The following is a 20,527-nucleotide window of genomic DNA, read 5'->3' on the forward strand; positions in this document are numbered from 1 at the left end:
GATTTAAGACTGGGGAAAAAACCAGTATACACTGAATTTCAGTTAACTTATCAAATCCAGTTTGACTAGTAGCTGAATAGGAAGAAAAAAAAACCTGAAAAAGTTAATTATTTTAGACCATATGTATTTATGACTCAAATTTTTGGCTTTTTTTGATGCAGGCAAAAGAATCTGATCTTGTTCCTCTGGCCAGCATCCCTTTGGCTTTGCTTGATTCTGGCTTATGCTGGTGGATATCCTTTTTCTAACTATAGCAAGCATTAAAAAAGGGTTATTGCTTTGTTTCTGTTTGTTGCACCAGCTTATTTTCCTCTTTTCACTTGACTTTTGAATGGTGTCTTAAATTTTGCCTAAATATCACAACTGCTTAATGATGTGTCTTCTCTGCTAGTTTCAAATTTGAAAGAATTATCTCTCATATTCTTTGGCCTGTCATATACCCTATTAATTCCTGATAGGCATTTTTGAGGTGTGTTTGGTCAGCTTTTACACTACAAATATTTAGAAAGTCTTAAGATGTATACGGCTTTGATTTGAGTTAGTAGACACATAAAAGCAAAGCTTAATTGATATGTAATATTGCCTTTGAAATATGTTGGTCCCTTTAAAGATCAAATACTAGTTTTAGGAGTAGAGTAGAATATGGTCATTTGCCTTTTAATTTTTTTAAAATGTTTTGAGTCTTAAATTAAGTTCTATGTTTTTTCAATCCTAAAATGTCTTTGCATGGAGCATTTATCAAAGGTAAATTTCCCATGTCCTAAAAGCTTTAGTGCAGTTTCAATTTTTAGTAACTTAAATAGGCACATCCTGTAATTTATATGACAATTAAGTAGTTCATACATGAAAATTACCAAATGTAACCAATAATGAAAGGGCATGGACTGGTAATTAGAAGGCCTGGTTTCTAGACTCAACTGTATCTTTAATATTAGGAAAGTCACTTTATTTTTTTAGACTTAAGAAAATTTTATATATAAGCAAAAGTACTATTTGACCTATTTAGAATAGAGAATGTTAAGATTCATAAAATAAGACTTCGAAAAAATACTATGTAAGTGATAGATGACATTATTACGTAAATAGTTAGACCTGTTCTAGATGCCACACCATATTCTTTATAACATAATTCCTGTAGATTGTTGCATATCTGTTGATACAGTTTGTATTTAGAATCGCAAGTTTTGAGGAGTAGAAGGGACCTCAGTGGCATTCTGGTTTAATCCCCAACAATAATATACATGACAATGGTCATCTAGGCTCTACTTGAAGACTTCTAGGCACTTGGAACTTGTGCCTTTGAATGAAGGACACTACTTTTTTTAGGTTTTTCCAAAAATGTCTGCTTCTGAAAATAGTGGTTTCTCTCTCTTTGGGGGTCTTTAAGTAGGGTCTGTATAATTATTTGTTCCCACAGGGATTCATTTAATATAAAGAAAGCATAGAGTTATAAATCCACATATTAGCAAACTGGAGTTGGGATAGAATTACTAGCTTTAATGGCATTTTCTGGATTTTTCTTTCCTCTAAAAAATGTTTAATGTGTATTTTAATTTGGAATTATTTTAAAATGCAATAAATGTAGAAATTTGAATTTTCGTTCTTTTATACCCTTTACTATTAAAAAATTACTTTCCTTAGTATATATGTGTACATATTTGTAAGTTTGGCACAAACAATGAAGACGCTTAAACTAAGGAAGAACACAGTGAAATTTTCACTCTATAGACACTTCACAAATACTTTGATTTTTGCTATATTGGGTAAGCTATTTAATTATTCTTTTTAGGCTGATTTTTAAAAAAGTTTTAATCGTTCTTTTAAAGATAACTTTTCTTTCTTTCAGCTTCTATAATATTTATGATATGGACAACTAAAAAGTTTAGATTAGCAGAATGTCAGTCTGTAAGTATAATTTTGTTTAAGTACAATATTTAACTGTTTGACCCAATTGAAAAACATTTTTTACCCTTTTCATCTTAGCACCTATGTCTTCTTCCACATTAAAGCCTCTTATTTACACTATTGATTAATGGGAAATAAGACAACTTTGAATGGGTAACATGCAGCTAGTTGAGTTTTCACTCATTTTGTGGACATTCACTAAATATTGATGCCTAATTATATTGTTCAAAGGAATATATATTCTTCAGTGGAGCTTTAAAAAACATGAATCTATTGACCAGGGGATTAATGAATCTATATGTTTGTAATATAAAATGTTTTTAGGTTATTCAGTTTAGCAGGTAAGCACTGTTCTAGGTACTGGGGATATGAAGAGAGAAAATTAAAATTATTCCTTTGAAAATCGGTGGCCTAGTGGAGAAAGCACTGGGCCTGAAGTCAGGAAGATCTATTTCAAATCCTTTTTAGATAGACACTAGCTGTGTGACCCTGGACAAGTGACTTAATTTCTACCTGTCTCAGTTTCCTCAACTATAAAATGGGAATTATAATAATCTCTGTCTCTAATAGTGTGATAATCAAATGAGATAATATTTATAAAGTACATAGCACAGTTTGGGGTATAGAGTAGGTACTTCATAAATTCTTCCCTCCCCTTCCTTCTTATACTCTACAAGAAGAATGCAGTGTGTACAATACAATTTATAGGAACTTAAGAAATAAATTCATTTACTAAGGATAGGTATCTAATCTCTGAATGACCAAGTTGGGAAGAGCTTCAAAAATTCTTTAGCAGAGCAAGCTGAATAATTTTGAAAAATGTTTCCTCCTATATTTCATGCTTGTATTTTCACTTAAAATTTTGTGGAATGTTAGGTTTATTCTAAGGATTAAAGAAATCATCATCATATTATTACTAATGATGATGATAAATAGCATTTATGTAGAACTTTAAAGTTTTGAAAATACTTTACAAATATTATCTCATTTGACTCTCACTATAACACTTTAAAGTTGCTACTATCATCCATAGGAAACTAACAGGTTAAACAATTTGCCAAGGATCAGTCTGTGAGAGTAGATTTGAACTTAGGTTTTCCTAACTTCAGCTCTGTCCACTTCTCCCAAGTCAGAGGTTTATATCACTATTACTAGCTCTAGAAGTAAAATGTTAAGTGCATTATATTTTGCTCCCTTCATGACGAAACTGAAGCTCCATGACAGTAAATGACTTGCTCAGAATTACACAATGGCCAGTCTTCTTTCACCTGTCTCAGTGTTCCATCCCATACAGTTTCTTGCTTAAAGACACTTATATGTTGAAGGCACAACATCTGGGGAAAAAATGGTTTGCATTAGGAATTTTGTATCAAGGATTGAAACTTGATAAATGTTAATGTTAACTTAAATATGAATTAAATATACATTAGATCATGCCCCTATTATTTAGATCCTTCACAGTTCTGTCCTGGACTCATTTCTTTTCCCCCTCTGTATTATATCACTTGGTGATCTCATCAGCTTCCATGTCTTTAATGACCATTTTTATGCTGATGATTTTCAATTCTACTTATCCTGCTACAACCTCTCTGCTGACCTCTAATCTCCTTTCTCCAGCTGCCTTTCAGACATCTTGAATTGGATGTCTACAAGACATATTAAACTTATGTCCAAAACAGAATTATCTTTTCCTCTAAAACCCTTCCTCATTCCTAACTTCTCTATTACGGTAGAGGGTAGCACAATCCTCATATTTGGTTTCCTTTTATCTCTCTCTCCACCTTTATCCAATCTTTTGCCAAGGCCTAACTTGTTTGACATTCAGAGCCCTTCATAACTTAGTTTTATCTTTCCAGTTTTATTCTCCACCACATGCCCTTTGCTCCTATGACTCTGGTTTCTTTGTTGTTCCATGAACAAGATACTCCAGATATTTTTTTCTTACTGTCCCTCATGCCTTAAATGCTGCCCATTGACTTCCCTGGCTTCATTTAAGTCCCAACTAACAGCCCATCTCTTATAGGAAACCTTTTCCAACCCCACAGTTCTAGTGCCTTCCTTCTCGTAATTACTTCCCTTTTATCCTGTCTAGCTGTTTTTTATATATTTGTTTATATTTTGTGTTCTCCATTTGACCATGAACTCTTTGAGGGCAGAGACTGTCTTTTGATTCTTTTTGTATTCCATGGGCTTAGTCCAGTGCCTGGCAGATATAGATGGTTAATAAATGTTAATTGAGTGATTGAGAGCAACCTAGTTCATTAACTTGCTTTATGTCACCTTGGGCAAATCAGTCTGGACTAATGTACACTAATAAAGAGTATTTTGGTTTTTTGTTCAAGTATTATACACTTTTAACAGTAAAATACTAACCAGTTTCTTTGTTAAGTAAATTAATATCTTAGTAAATTATTTAAGTTGCTTGTGTTTTTGAACCTTTCTTGTTATAGGATTGGATGGAACTCTGGGTTGATGATGCATTTTGGAGATTCCTTTTCTCTCTCATTCTTCTAGTAATAATGTTTTTATGGAGACCATCAGCAAATAATCAAAGGTATTTATGATATGTAAAAGTATTATACCAGATGTTTTACAAAGCCATATTCCATATGTAATAGGAAAAAAGTATATATTTGCCTTCAAAAAAAATATTTTTACTGTCACTTCAGTTTCTTCGTTATCTTCATTCTTTGCTACCGAAAGGAGTTTATCTCCCAAAAACCTAAATTAGTGGTATTACTGTCCAGTGCAACTACTGTATATCAGTACTAAAGAGCATCTGAGAAAACTCTTTTCTGTTCTTTTTATGAGAAATAAAAATTAAAACAATACAAATCAATAAGAACTTTTTTGTCTTTAAAATTGTTTATTTTTATTGATCTTTTATTTTTATTATTATTTATTTTATTTTCCCCATTACATATAATAACAATTTTTTACATGCACTTTCTGAACTTATAAGATCCAAATTGTCTCCCTTCCCCCTTTCTCTCCCCCCCTCACCCAAAATGGTAAGAAATTTGATCTAGTTTATACAATATTATGTAAAACACACTTCCATATTGGTCTTTGCTGTAAGAGAATACTTCTATAAAACCAAAACCCCCAAATAAAAACATGAAAAAACAAAAGTGAAAAATGGTATGCTTTGATCTGCATTCCAGCATGACGATCTGCATTCCATCATGACACCAACAGTTCTTTCTCTGGTGGAAGGATTATATCTTTTGTTTTTATATCACATTTGTTTTTCAATTTTATTTTTCATTTAAAAAGCATTTATTTTTCTTTCTCTTCCCTCAACCCTAATTTAAAAGAAAAACCTTTAAAACCAATATATATAGTTCAACAAAAAAGTCCTCATAGAGGTCATGTATAAAATTATGTCTCATTTTGCATCCTGCTCTTTAACTGGAGGAGGTATGGGGAAAATTTGGACTGTTGTACTGTTGAAAATAACATACTGTTGATAGAACTGAGAACTAATACAACCATTCTGGAGAGCAATATGGAACCATACCCAACTCTGCAAATCTTTTGGCCCAGCAATAATGTTACTAGGCCTGTATCCCATAGAAATCAAAAGAAAAAAAAAGCATATTTACAAATATATTTTTAACAAATCTTTTTGTAGTGCCATAGAATTGGAAACTGATGGATTGTCCATCATTTGAGAATGACCGAACAAGTTTTGGTATATGTGGTATATAATTATAATGGAATACTGTTGCACCATAAGAAATGACAAACAAGATAAGTTCAGAAAAACCTGAAAAGACTTACATGAAGTGATGGAAAAAGAAGTGAGCAAAACAAGGACAATGTATACAATAACAGAAACACTGTGTGATGATCAGCTGTGAAGGACAAAACCATTATCAGCAAAGCCAAGTTTCCAAGATAACCAGAAGGGACTTATGATGAAAAATGCTACCCAAAATCAAAGAAGGGTCTGTTGGAATCTGCAGGTCATAGAATACCATCTTCCACTTTATTTCCTTCATGAATTTTTTTTAATCATAGGTGTGATATGTGTCTTCTATCATGACATAAGCAATATGGAAATATGTATTGCATGAAAGCATTGGTATAATCTATATCAGAAAACCTAAATCCTAAAATGTCAGAAAACAATTGTCAAAAATTGTTTCTGCATGTAATTGAAAAAATAAATAATTTTTTAAGAAAAGAAAAAGAAAATGAAGTATGAACAATTTAAAAAAGAAAAAACACATGAGCTGATGCAAAGTGGAGTGAACAAGAACCAGGAGAACATTGTATATAGCAGCAGAAATATTATATAATGATAAACTGTGAAGGACTAAATGATTATCAGCAATGCAAGGATTCAAGACAACCCTAAGGAACTCATGATGAAAAGTGCTATCCACAACCATAGAAGGAACTGTCAATTGCATATTGAACCATACCATTTTTCACTTTCTTTTCTTCATGAATTTTTTTCTTGTATGTGCTATATATTATGTTTTTCATAACATGATAAATAGAGAAATATATATTGAATGAAAACACTAGAATAACCTATATCAGATTTTTTTTTACTCTCTTGGGAAAGGAGGAAGACAGGGGAGTGAGGGAGGAAAGGTCGATCACCAAATGTCAGAAAACAGTTGTTTAAAAAATTATTTCTACATATAATTGAGAAAAAAAGAATAAAAAGTGAAAAGGCAAAAGAAAAAATTATTTTTTTCAGTTAGCAAGCTTTTGTTTTCTTTCCTCACCACTTCCTCCATCTTCATGAGTAAAAAAGAAAAACAATACCTTGAAAGAAATATGCATAGTCAAACAAAAGCAAATTCCTAAATTGCTATGTCCCAAAATGCATGTCTCATTCATTATTTGAATCCATTTATTATTTTGTCAGAAGAATTCTTCATTATCTGTCCTTTGGAATAGTAATTAGTCATTGTATTGATCCTAGTTAAGTCAAAGTTATTGTGTTGTTCTCCTGGTTCTGTTAACTTAATTCTTCTTCAATTAATATAGATTTTTCCAATTTTCTCTGAAACCATCTCTTCAGTTTTTTTGCAGCACTATAGAATTATATTTATATACCATAATTTGTTCAATTGAAAATCACCCCTTTAGTTTTCAGTTCTTTGGCACTACAGCATACCAGAAACCTAGTAATCTAATACCGGATTTTTTTAAATAAACAAATTAATTTCCAATTCCTCTGTTTTTTTTAGGGCAGTATCTGGATAAATCTGTACAAGGTGGTACTTTTCTAACATCCTGTTAGATCATTCTAATATTTTAGGTTAGTTATTTTTTTTAAAAAGAAGCTTTTTAAAAGTCTAGTTAGTACCTTATGCAGAAAACATTTTGAACAAGAAAATATTTTTAATAGCTTTAAACTAATAAAAGCACAATATTCAAATTGTTCTTTGCTCTTTTTTGTGTAGATATGCCTTTACACCCTTAATAGATGATTCAGATGATGAAATTGAAGAATTCACTGTGGTATCTGACAATTTTGGTAAGTTTCTTAGTTTTATAATTTTTAAAAGATATTTATTGAATCAGATCTATTGATGTATCTTAATCTATAAGCAAAGCATAAAGATTTTATTTTTTAAAAAGGTAGTCTAAACAAAGTATACCTATATATTAAAAAAAATCAAGCATCATACAACTGTCTTACATATATGCCTTATAGGGGTGAAGGAAGAAATTTAAGATAGAATATATGAGATCAGTTATTGCAGTTGAAACTTTTGTACATGTTTGCTTTTATATTCTAAGATTTAAAATTTGTCCACAGTGTTTTTCTAGACTGATAGAACTTTTTCAGAGGCTACATTTATTAATTTGTGGATTAGCGATTATAGTGTACAAATTGCTCTCAGGGACTGGAGTCTTTTTCTAAGTTTCACTCCTTAAACTTTTCATTGTTGGGGGCAGCTTGGTGACTCTGGATTGAGAGCCATGCTTGGAGAAGGGAGATCCTGGGTTCAACTCTGACTTCAGACACTTCCTAGCTGTGTGATCCTGGGCAACCCCCATTGCCTAATCCTTATTGCTCTTCTACCTTGGAACCAATACTTTCTATTGGTTCTAAGATGGAAGGTAAGAGTTTAAAAACAAATAATAAAAAAACCTCTTTTCATTGTGATTTCTCAGATATTTTCCTTCTCTTTGCTGCATAGGCTGTAATAACCACCAATATAAAGTTACTTTCTACCTCCTTGAATTTATTGATTTTGCTACTTTTGCCAGTTACTGTTTGAAAGTTTTTCTTATTAATATCTTTTACTATTTAACTCTTTAGCATTCTCTGTTCCAGCTCTTATTAAAGCAGTGACTTCAACAGTAGTTTAGAGGAAATACAATTGGAAAAGCAATATAATTTTCTTTATATGTTCTGTTATCTTCATTTTGCCCAATAAATGTCTAAAATTTTATGATAAACATAGTATAAACACCTTCATATGGTAGGTCTCAACATCATGTAGGTGTTTTATATTAAGGGAGAATGATTCATTTATGGTGTTTTAATATTCTCTAGTCTTTTCACCTCATGTCTTCCTTCCACATACTTAGAGTAACATACACTCCTCTGCTACTCTATTTCCTAATTCAGGAATGAAATTGATTGTATTAAATAACACACAACATGGTATTTGGGTCTTCATGTGTTACCTGCTTGCAGCTATTTGTATTTATTTTGATGTTTTGATGTTTTACATTTAAGTTTTCCAATACTCCCCCTTACTCTCTGTTGTAATAAAGAAAAAACAATTACACAAGAATAATCATAGCAATCACATTTAATAGCTTCTGTGACATTTTATACTTGTAGTGCACTTCCTCTCCACTAAGAATTGGAATTGTGTCTTAGCATTTGTTGTTGCATTTAAGATATTAGTATTTTAAGAAGATATTTGGAAATAAATCTTTTAACTCAGTGGAATCAGTAGAAGATATCTAATACTTTGTGCAGAGCCAATCCCATTTATAATATGTTATTTTATATTTCCTAATGTTTGTTCATAAATAAAAATAAGATTCCTATCCAAGTTATTTCAGTTGGGCATACATTTATTATGTGCAACTTGGATTCCCTATTAGATACAAGCCCTTGTATCTAACCTTGTGTTAGATTCTGTTGATAGGAAGACCACAAACAATAATGTTCTGAAGAACATTACATCAGGCCTAAATATCTGCATTTTCCCTAACAAAAAGTTTGAGAATACCCCTGTGAAGATTTGTTTTAATTTTTAAATCTTATATTCAGAATGCCATGGACATTGTTTCTTTTTGCTTTTTCAAATAGAAATGTATAGTTCTATTTAAACTTTAGATTACTGATGATTGATGGGAAAAAGGGAGTTAAATCTTTTCTTCTGTATGTAATTCAAACTGGTAGCTTGGAAAACTTAAGTTTACTAATTGATGCAAAATACTAAAAGGAAACCAGTTATACTACTCTACTAGTGACACATTATTAGAGAAACATCTAAAACAAGTTCACATTTGGTCAACTAAACACTTTGCTATCTTATGTAGTGCTTAGTCTTGAAAAGGACTTTCAAGACCTCAGGGATTAATATAATACAATCGTAGGCTAAATGAAATAGTTTACAGATAGAACATGATTCTCTGAAACAGTAATATATAGTAAATTCTTTCAGTTTTCTTTTTGAACTGTTAAGTATGTGGCTTCAAAAAAGGCTATATCTTTGTAGAACTTTACATAAAGTTTTTCTTCTATTATAGCTGAAGGCATAAAGTTAAGAGCTTCAAAAACTGTTTCCAATGGAACAGCCGTACCTGCTTCTTCTAATAGTGTTGTAAGTATAATTTTTAAAAATAGAAATAGATGTGAGCATTCTAGTATTTGCTAGGAAGCAAATGCATTCCCTTTTACTCTATAGCAACTATTAAAGTTTAATGTGAGTATGAGTGGGGTGGGGTGAATGTTTGGGGTGGGGGAACAGTGTTTATAGGAAAGAGGAGGGAAAATAACAAGGATATTTTGGTTAGGATATGGAAGACATTGCACATAATAAATATATAATCATTTGAAATTTTTAAGTGAACATTGGAAAATTCAAAGCATTAAAAAGTGTGTCATTACCTAATGTGTTTAAAAGTAGCTAAGATGTCATCTTATATTAGGCAAGATGTTATTAGCCTTATGTCAGTATCATTATTACAATATAAATGTCTTTAAGTAGCAACTAGGTAGCATGGGGGATAGAATGCTGGGTTTGGAGTCAGGAAGACCTGAATTCAAATTCAGACACTCATTGGCAGGGTGACTACTTACATCACTTAGCTGCTGTTTCTATCAGCTTCCTCAACTAAAATGGGAATGATGGCAACATCTATTATCCTAAAGAGTGTTTTGAGGATCAAATGAGATAATAATTCTAAAGCAGTAACCACAATATCTGGCATATAGTAAACATCATTTAATGTCAGCAATTTATAGTGATTATTGTCATCATTAATGTCTGTAGAAATTTGCTTCAGAATTTACTTTGAACTTAGGTTGGAGATGAGAAGAAAGATAAATACATTTTTATATTAATAGTTTTATAGTAATTGGAATCTGTCAGTTATAATTGTCTGGCAAAGATTTATCAGAGAATGTTGAGTACTACATGATTAATTTAGGGGGAGTATAACACTCATGAAAACCATTTACTAAGGGATTATAATCTAATAGTTGGAGAAAGTATTCATACTGATGAAATCATAGATCTTTTAAAATATTAGAGTAATCTGTTTTTAGAAAACTTAAGTAAAATTTCTAAGCTAATTTCAAAGCACTAAATAAGTATTATAAGGGAATAGTTTTCTTTTCCTAAACTAACTAGAGCCTATTCTTAACTGTCAAAGTAGATCTAAAGCAGGCCAATATTAGGTCTTTTGACTGACAGATAATATTTTGGGTGCATTGAATTAGAAGTCTTTACCTCTTGAGACAGCTTTACTACTTTTGGATACTAATCATTACAAAGTTTTTCCATGCACCAGTCTTCTACCCCTTGCTCTTAGTTCTTTTCTCTAGGGCCAAAGCAAAAAGTCTTATCTCTCTTTTATAAGGTACTTCCCCCTAAATCTCTTGAGGCCAAACATCTCTAGTTTTCTTTCTCCACCCTCATATTTTGACTTCAATTTCCTTCACTATCCTCTGTTTATTATCTGGTTGGTCTTAAAATGTGACATCTAGAACTAAACATAATACTTGAAATATGGTGTGACCAGAGCAGAATATTGTCCCTCCTTAGTCTAGGATTTTAGAACTCTTAATTTAACCTAAGAATGCATTAGCATTTTTGGTTCCTTAACTTTTATTTAGCCTGCAATCTACTTAAGCATCCATGTTTTTAAAAATTAAGTTTTCTTTTTTAAAAATCAAGGTCCATCTTTTCTCTTTACCACCTTCTCCTCCCTCCCCTACTGGGAAAGCAAGAAAAGTGAAATCTTTTGACAAACCCATAGACCCTAGCTAAGCAATAGGAAACAAACAAACAAACCCCAGCCTAGATAACAGAAGATCAACAAACCCAACTAAGCAACAGACCAACAATGCTGCCAGGGCTAACTGTTGCCAACAACATCCCACCCCCTAATACTATAAGATCTCATGATTCCCCCACTCAGAGGGGACTCTAGCCAATTCTCTTGGCACCTGACTCCCTCTTGCTACTCTTTTCCCTCATACCCACCCTCCCCCCTCCATGGGACTCTCCAGAGAGCTGACCCTTACTTCCATTCCCCCCCTTGATGGGATTCCCCCTTCTCTTCATTAAAGGCCTCCCTACTGCTTCTCCCCTAACAACCTCTATACCCCTTCTCCCTTCTTCCTTTCCCATGATAAAGCTTTGTTGCATTACTCAATCTCTCTGTCTCCTTAACCTTGGGTTGGACCTCCTGTCAGCTAGCTGTGACATCTTTATTATAAAGATTTGTTATCAAGAAAACAAATTCCCAAATTGGCTGTGTCCAGAAAAACATATCTCATTTTACTTGAGTTCATCACCTCTCCATCTAGGATGCAGGTGGCATATTTCAGCACGTATCTTTTCAAACTTGCTGGGGTTTGTGTTGATCAGAGTTCCTGAATTTTTCAAAAACAATATTATAGTCAACCATAATATTGTTATTGCTGCATAAATTATATTCCTAGCCCTGCTCAATTTAATCTGCATTAGTTCATACAATCTAACCAAATTTCTCTGAAAATATCTCTATTCTTTCTTTCTTTTTTTTAAACCCTTACCTTCTGTCTTGTAATCAATACTGTGTATTGGTTCCAAGGCAGAAGAGTGGTAAGGGCTAAGCAGTGGGGATTAAGTGACTTGTCCAGGGTTAGGCAAGTGACTGAGGTCAAATTTGAACCCAGGACCTCCCATCTCTGGACCTGACTCTCAATCCATTGACCACTCAACTACCCCCACCCTTCATAAATTTTTAAAACACAGTTGTGTTCTAGCACATTCATGTACCATATTTTGTTTAGTTCCAAGTTCCCCAGTTGATTGGTACCCCATTAGTTTCTAATTCTTTGCCATCACTAAAAGAGCTGCTGGAAATATTTTTGTACCTGTAGGTCATTTCCCTCTTTCTTTGATCTCTTTGAACCACTATAGTTTTTATACAAATTATTTAACCATGTCTACTTTTAAAATTTATTTTTTTAACCTAAGTGCAAGACTTCATACTTATTCATATTAATTTCGCTTTTCCTTATGTAGTTTTTCCTTCTTATAACATGGAAAGTCTTTCTCTCTCCCTACTTTTCACACTGTGTTCATTGGGAGAACCCCTTTGCTCATTCTGCTTTGACTTCTGTCTGTTTGAGATCCTTTCTAAAGATTAGTTTGGAAGGATATTCAGTGCAGCTTCAGGATTTCCCTGCAACTATGCCACCATCTTGGCTCAGTTCCCCCCTGCCCAAAAGAGACTTTTAAGAAGGTATCTGGTCTCCCTCTTTTTATACAAATGGGAAGCAGCCTTAGTGAGCTTCAGTGACTTGGGTCATACTGGTAGTGAATGCAGAGCCAGGATTTATCCTGACATCCTCTTAATTCTAATTGTATTGTAAGGTTCTCTGCATATCATGCTGCTCTTGTGACACATCTCTTGTTTTCTGTGATTGATCAGAATTGATAAGACAGTGGCTTACCCATCAAATCCACTGGTTGTCAATACCCAGAAATGGAATTCTTCCTGGCTAGATGCTTGAACTCATTGAAATCATTGCTTTTTTTTCTATCTTTTTATTAATTTGAATTTCAATTACCCTTTAATGACTTGTCTTCCCCACTGTGAAAATCATTATTTTTAGTAGAGAAAGTAGAAGCAAAATAGTTAAATAGTTCAATCTTTACTACCTATTACTATTATCTTAAATAGTAAAAATATCCTGCCCTTGGTTAGCTTGTTGCCCAAACAGATGTAAAATGGCTCTTTTTGTAGTTTTGGCTATTTATTGTAAGCCACTCATAAAAAAACTTTAATATTCTTGATTTTATTTTTTACAGGATTGTGCCAGTCTTATATTGTTCTTCAAGTACCTGCTATTGCTTTAATCTCTTATACATGTTGTCTTTAAATTTGAGCCTGCCATTGTGTTCCCTGTGTAGCTTTTAGCCTCTTTTTAGTTTAGATACTTCCCTCTTTCTTATCAAATGGAAAAATTTATGAATGGAAAATTAAAATGATTTCTTGAGAAACATATTCTTTTTGAACCTATTTCTTTGTAGAGTCATAGTCTCATCAGATCCTGCTAAGTCTTTCTCTGAAATTTATCTAGCATTTAAAAAATCCAAGTAGCTCTCTATGACTAGCATTCTTTTGCTCATGTTTTGATCTTTGGCTGTGACTCCTATTAAGATTCCCATTGCTTATTCCTCCAATAAATTCCTCCTTATTGGTCCCTTTGTTTATTTCTCTACTCTCTGATTGATGAAATTATCATTAAGGCAGGTCAATAATTTGTTAGATACTCTACATTTAGCAGAGACATCCATAGCAGATAGCCAGATAATTAAAGCCTCCAGTTATCATGTATCTTGCCCCTATGGTAGCTTTGCCTTGTATGCTGGGCCTTATAATAAAGGTCTTTTAAACCTGACAGTTGTTGAATAAAATACAGGATTTAATTGTGGAGTTAAAAAAAATCCCTTGCCAAAAGGCTTTAGGCAAAGGTATTTTGTATGTTAAGCTCAAGGTTTGACTTGCTACTGATAAATAGTATTTAATAATTTTTCTTCTCTTTGCAGGATGAAGATTTGAAGTGGGTAGAAGAAAATATTCCTTCCTCCTTTACAGATGTGTAAATATCCTCTATTGTTGTGATTATTGTAATAACTCATTCTCAGATTTTTACCATGTGATTCTCTCCAAGGGACTCATCATCCCTCATATCCTCAATTTATATAAAAGTAGTCCCTTCTTGAACAGAGAACAGAGGTCTTTCTGGCCCAGTCCTCTCCAGCCATTTAATGATTTTTAAACTTAAAAATAAGTTTAAAATAGGACCTCAGCAACTTCTGCTAGGTTACTTGAATTTATTTTTGAGGTCAGAAGGAAAGGAACATGAAAACCAGAATTATTCTTGAGCTACCTGGGGCCAGTTGTAGGAGAGAGCCAAAGGAGAATGGTGGAGAATTGTAGCAAAGCTATCGAACTGTAAGCAGTACTGTTTTTTTAGTGATGATTAAAAGAAAAAGCAGGGCAGCAAAAGTAATTTTTGTAGGAACTCTCAGACTACAATGTCCCAATAATCAGGTCCAAGCAATTCATGGCATCTCTATAACACTAGCACAGCCTCTGTATTGTACTAGTGTCTGTGGTGGTACTATGACAAAAAGAAGGTATATTACCCTTTTCCTCCTCTTAAAGCTTCTTAGCACTTGTTATATCACTTTGTTCTCATTCCCCTATGACTTACAGAAATAGTTATACCAGCACTTCTACCATGACACAACTTTTTTCTTGGAGAAACTCAGAGGTTTTTCATTTTAGGCCAAGGGTGGTGATAGATCATCACTATCCATTTCTCCTTTTCCCATTCCCCTAAACACACCTCATACACTATTTACTGTTGGGCTTATTATGATCAAATAACTATTAACTTGAAGTATGTTAGAAATGTGTGAGCTACTCTTATTAATCTTTTCCCACTTCCTTACTAGAGTGAAAACATAATAGAGTTATGTGGTGATTAAATAGTTTCAATATAAATGGGCCATATAGGTTAATCACTTTACCTTAGTCATTCATATTACAGATTGATCTCCAGTTGAATCTTAGGCTTCAGATAGTCCAACATGGACCTAAAATATGAATCTTCTCTATGAAATCCCTATATCCTCTGTTTGAAGACTTCTAATATCAGGAAATCACTACTTCTAAACAGAACATTCTACTTTAGGTAGCTCTGAAGTTAATAAGTTATTTATTTATTTTTTTTAGTTAAACTAAGTCCTTAGGCCTTTGGGATAAAGCAGAATGAATCTTATCTCCTTCCCCTAGTTAGGCCATATAGGGGTATTCTGCCTTGTGATCACATTTTGGTTTTAATCTTTTTCTCTTGTTTCAGAGCTCTTCCAGTGTTAGTGGACTCAGATGAGGTAAAGAATATTTTTGCATATAGTTAGAGCTACTTTTCTATATCTAGAGTTGCCCAGTGTAATACAATCCAAACCTAGAAAGAAAAATATGATGAAATTTTGAAAATAATTACAGATGGTATAGTAGCCAAAACCCCTAAAAGATGAATTCTGGTGAAGATGTAAGGAATTTAATTTACCAGTTTGAGTAAGAGCAAGGATTTGGTCATGGTTACATGGTTATTATAAACTCCCTAAAGTTTTTTGGATTTTTCTGATAATGTGTTATAGATTGTTGGAGTGCAAGAATTATGAGCTCTTGTAAAGCAGTACTAGGTATATTAGCCAACTGGATGCTTTATCTACCATGGAATTTCAGAGATTGAAACTAAATTAGCAGTTTGGGTAGGATTCTTTTGGCAATGTGCAAATATTGACACATGTACCTTCTTTCATTCAGGAAATAATGATGACCAAATATGAAATGTCAGAAAGAATGTTATCTTCGGAAAAGATAATGTGATTAGAGCCTGCATAAATGAAGCCTAGTTAATGGCAAAGAATTATTCTTATCCGAGCCCTAAGAAATCTTCACCAGCTATGCATATATGTTTATATGTATTGTTAGTGTCCAGCCATCTGGCCTTTTTGTTTTGCATACATGACACATCTATTTCCTAATTCTCTGCTGTTTTGGGCTGCCCCATACCCCCACCACCCCCATATCTGGAATGCCTGTCTTCCTTCAGTCATCTCTACTAAAGAGTATTTGGTTTTCTTCAAGATTCAGCTCAAGCTCAAGCACTACCTGCTACAAAAGGCCTTTCCTGGCCATCTCTCCCTCCCAGCTACGAGTGCCTTCCTCCTAAATTGTATCCCTTTTGTGGGTATATATATATATATATATATATATATATATATAAATATATGTATTTATATGTGTTGATGTTTGTGTGTGTGTTGTATATGTTACCTCTGAAGAATGTAAACTCTTTGAGGGCAGGGACTGTTAACTTTTTTTTGTTTTTTAAATCCATAGCACCTAACAAGTTGCTTAGTGCATACAAGGCATTTAATGCTTGTTGACTGGGTTTGTTTTGGGGGGGTTGATGTTATATTATCATGGAAGATATACATATTCATATGAAGTGCTCTGGTATTGGGAAGGATTTTATTTTTTTTAAAAGATGGCTCTTAATGTTTCTTAAGTGTCAATTAGTTTGCTCTAGTTTTGGAAGCAATTTAAAGTATTACTTATAAAAAGTGCATAAAAATCTATCCTTGCCTAGTGGATACTATGTATGCACTGTTTTGAGACAATTTTCTTTGGAGTAAAAGTTTGGGGTTTCAAGATAACTATTTATTTTTTAAATTTTCATACAAATGCTCCTACTGTTCTCTGACACTTTTTTAGAAAGAATGTGAGTCTTCTGTGGTATTGCACAACTGTATTTGTTCTCCTGAGTTTATACTTTATTATTTGACATTTTTCTTTTTTGTATATAAAAACAATTCTATATTAAGTAAAATTTGGGTAAAGTTGAAGTGCAAATATGTTTATATTTCTTGATTTTGCTCTTTTGTTTAAAACAAAAGGATATTTTAAATAATTATTTCTAATAGAATAAAAATACTTAATCTGTTTTATTCTTTAAGACTGGGGATGGTACAAGTATTATGTCATTTCTGGTTTAGAGGGGTGAAAACCTGCTCTCCACTTCCATTTGGATTTCCAAAGCTAGTTATACCATCTCCAAAAAATCACTCAGCTATTTTTATCATTGTGTAAATTAGCATATTGAAAATTCAGTTTAGGGTGATCATAAATAGCCCTAGATAGCCAAGATACTCATATTTAGGACCCAGGAAGCAAGTAGGCTGAGTGGTCACTTGAAACATCTGCTTATATATATATGAAGAAAGAGTATACGCTACTGCTATGGCTTTATAAAAGACAGCTAGTCCATGCTGTGGAGAAAGTAATCAGACTTAATATGCTTGAGTTTCTAAGGAAAGAACCACCTCATTTGTCCATATAACTTTGACCTCATTTTCTGTTCTGACAAATATTGTGACATCCCATGGCTGAATTTCTCATTATTAACTTTCTGAGTGTTGAAGCTTTCAATCTCTATCCTCAATCATTTTCATATGATGATTTTTATGTATTCATAACTTGACATCCTAATGCATACTTTCACATTTTTAGTTTTGATATCTTTTTATAAAATATAAAATGTCCTAAACATTAATGTAAAGTGAATAGTGATCCGATGAAAATGTGAATCATCCACAAATGCTATTAAATGCTGCTTTCATAACCAAAGAAGGAGAAGGTTTTAAGTGGAATTTAGAATGAAAGTATTTTAACTTGATCTGTTTATCTCTTGAAGGAGCTCTATTGACCTGGTGATTTTAGAAGTTATTTAAGAAAATGTAAGGAAACTAGCTTTAAAAATCTTAACAATAGCAGATATTTCTGGAATTTTGTGGGAAGCTGAAAAATTTTCCTTTTAAAAATTCACTTAAATCTTCTTATTTGCCACTTTCAAGCTTGTGTATAAGGAAGATTAATTCTTTTATGTTTGTGATTTTGGCAAAACGACCTCTGGTATTCATCAAATAAATGAAAGGACTTTCTTTGAATATAGGCCCAATAATTTAAAATGCTTTAGGGGCATGCCATTGCTTTGGGATGTAGGTTTTAGAATGAAAATGCTAAAATAGGGCTGTGAACTTTCCACCATGCATAAGGTAAATTTGTTCATCACAAAAATGATACTTAAACAAATGTATTGGATTCAAGTGTTTAAACACAGACATGCATAGGACAAAAATACTTGGCCCCAAAATTACCCTTATTCAAAACTATATTTGTCCTATGCATGCCTCATTGTCTTTCAGTTTCAGTTTGTTTTGCCAAACTCAGTTGATTTTCTACTTTCTGGTTCCTAGCTCTTTACATTGAATACCTTTCGGTCCTGGGGGAAGGGGGAGTGGTGGTAGAGATAACTGTCTATTGTACTATCCTGGTGGAATTTGAAAATTAAACGTTCTAGGTTACTTGGCTATAATAGCTATGGGGTGGTGGTAGTGATGATGCTCATTGTGAATTATAGGGAAAACTACCTCTGAAGCAACCTGACCTCTTTCCCTCCTTAATGTTTGTAAGAGTACATCCTTTTCCTTCTGTAATCAAAATCATTTAAAAAGTGTTCTGACTCACTCTTTTCTCCCCACCCTCAGAGAAAGCAGTATATATCTCTTCCCACTTGCCTCCATTGGGGTGCAATTTTACATACATGCTATGAGAGTTTATATTTTTCAGGGGATGGTGCTGGTTAGTAGAGCAGAAGCGAAAACACAGTTATTGGCATAGGTGAACTATAAGATTTATGACATAGATTTCCGTATTCATCATCATTAATAGGCTGAGAATTTCTTTAAGAAGCTTCTAAGTAGCCTCATACTTAAGAGGGCTTCAGAAGTTAGGTGGAATACTAGACATTATAGCTTATAGTGAAGCAGTTTGAGGAGAGATTGTGTGGAGGGTCTTTATAAATGTTAGGACTATTGATAACTGTTTTAGTTGCTATTGCCTATGGCTGTCTCAGCCTGTGCCTTATGGGATAAGATAGAGCCCTCTTTTTAACTCCTAAGAAAGCACTTTTTGATCAGGTAAAAGGAGATAACTTATTATTCAACTAGTCTTATTAACTGCCTATTAAAGAGAGAATCTAAAGAAGTGTTGATATGGATTCTTATATTTTGTCCTATATGACTGCCTCCTTACAGAAAAACATTTAGAACAAAAAAGTGATAATTATTGCTTTGAGTTAGAGTAATGTATATTTTATTTAAAGGCAATGTGTTCACTTAGTTGATCCAAAACCTAACTTTGTATTATTAAATAGATTGGTGGACAGAATCTTCTAAGCCCTGTTGTTATTGCATATAGCTTTTAAAGAATATAGCCTCATAGGGACCCAGAATATTTCCTCTATAATACAAAAAAGTTGTTGCTGATTGATGAATAGTATTTGCTGTATTTTTGTACCATTGTAATGTTAAGACTTTGTATATAAATATGCATATGAGGTTGAAAATTTTATATCCTATATCCTGAAAAAAATTTGGTCTTTTGTACCAGACTACAGTTGACATTTTAGTTGGAGAATGTTATGCTAGATTATTAAGTTAATACTTGTGATTCCTTTTGGTAATTAAGACCAACCAAGTAGCAATAGAAAACACAGTAAGCCTTAAATTAAAAAAGAAAGAAATCAATTTAGCCACTTGGTTAAAGTTCCAAAAATATCATATGTACATGTGTAGTAAAATGAGTTGTGGTTTTGTTTTTGTTTTGTTTTTCTTGTTTGTTATTAAGGGAATGAATGTTTTTAAATATGTGAGGGCAATACTGCATTGAGTTGGTGCAGTTTTCTAAAATTAGGGGAATTTCATTTGAGAATGAGGTTAAGTTGGGGATGACATTTGATATTATGATCTTTTTGTAATTAAAGAGTGAATGATGTCTTCATAGAAAGTTTATTTTGGGAGCAATTTGTCCTGAACATAGGAAACAACCATTTGAAGAATTTTCATTACTTGAAAAATTGATGTATTACTGTGCCTTAATGTTTGTTCTGACTTTTAATAAAATCATTTTTGAAATTCTGAATTGTCCGCTCTTTTTAAAATATCGAGAGTAGCATTAGGAATAAGTAAAGTCATCTCTTGTAAGAAAACAATAAACCATTAGTGAATTGGGGTACTAGCCATACCAAGGTTTTATTGGAAAGGCACAGCTTGTTAATACTTCAATTTTCCCTATTAATATAATTTCTAGCTTTGGGGAGGCCTTTGAGTTCCTCAAGGTACTAGCAGTCTGTGTTCTAAAATATATAGCAGATTTTCATGGTATAAAAAGGTATAATGGTGTCTGCTTTATAATTTCATTTGTTACATTTAATTCAACAAGCATCCGTTAAGCACTTAGTACAAGGCATTCTGTTATATTCCTTATG

At 32.8% G+C, this 20,527-nt stretch overlaps 1 protein-coding gene across 6 annotated transcripts in view; it reads left to right on the forward strand.

Annotated features, from left to right (window-relative positions):
- Positions 1-20,181, forward strand: part of TMEM87B (transmembrane protein 87B) — a 46,502-nt gene extending 26,321 nt beyond the window's left edge. For 3 of the 6 annotated variants that reach the window (XM_056813781.1, XM_056813777.1, XM_056813780.1), the window contains 8 exons: positions 1,654-1,763; positions 1,847-1,905; positions 4,356-4,459; positions 7,332-7,405; positions 9,649-9,722; positions 14,169-14,221; positions 15,491-15,521; positions 15,961-20,181. In XM_056813781.1, the coding sequence (XP_056669759.1) occupies positions 1,654-1,763; positions 1,847-1,905; positions 4,356-4,459; positions 7,332-7,405; positions 9,649-9,722; positions 14,169-14,221; positions 15,491-15,521; positions 15,961-16,023 (568 nt within the window). In that variant the 3' untranslated portion in view covers positions 16,024-20,181. Of the gene's footprint in view, positions 1-161; positions 234-1,653; positions 1,764-1,846; positions 1,906-4,355; positions 4,460-7,331; positions 7,406-7,830; positions 9,619-9,648; positions 9,723-14,168; positions 14,222-15,490; positions 15,522-15,960 lie in introns of those variants that run through there. The other 3 variants (XM_056813778.1, XM_056813779.1, XM_056813782.1) reach the window with 2 other exon arrangements.
- The last annotated feature ends 346 nt before the right edge of the window (positions 20,182-20,527 follow it).

The sequence above is a fragment of the Monodelphis domestica genome, chromosome 1 (assembly GCF_027887165.1).
Source record: "Monodelphis domestica isolate mMonDom1 chromosome 1, mMonDom1.pri, whole genome shotgun sequence".
NCBI classification, from domain to species: Eukaryota; Metazoa; Chordata; class Mammalia; order Didelphimorphia; family Didelphidae; genus Monodelphis; species Monodelphis domestica.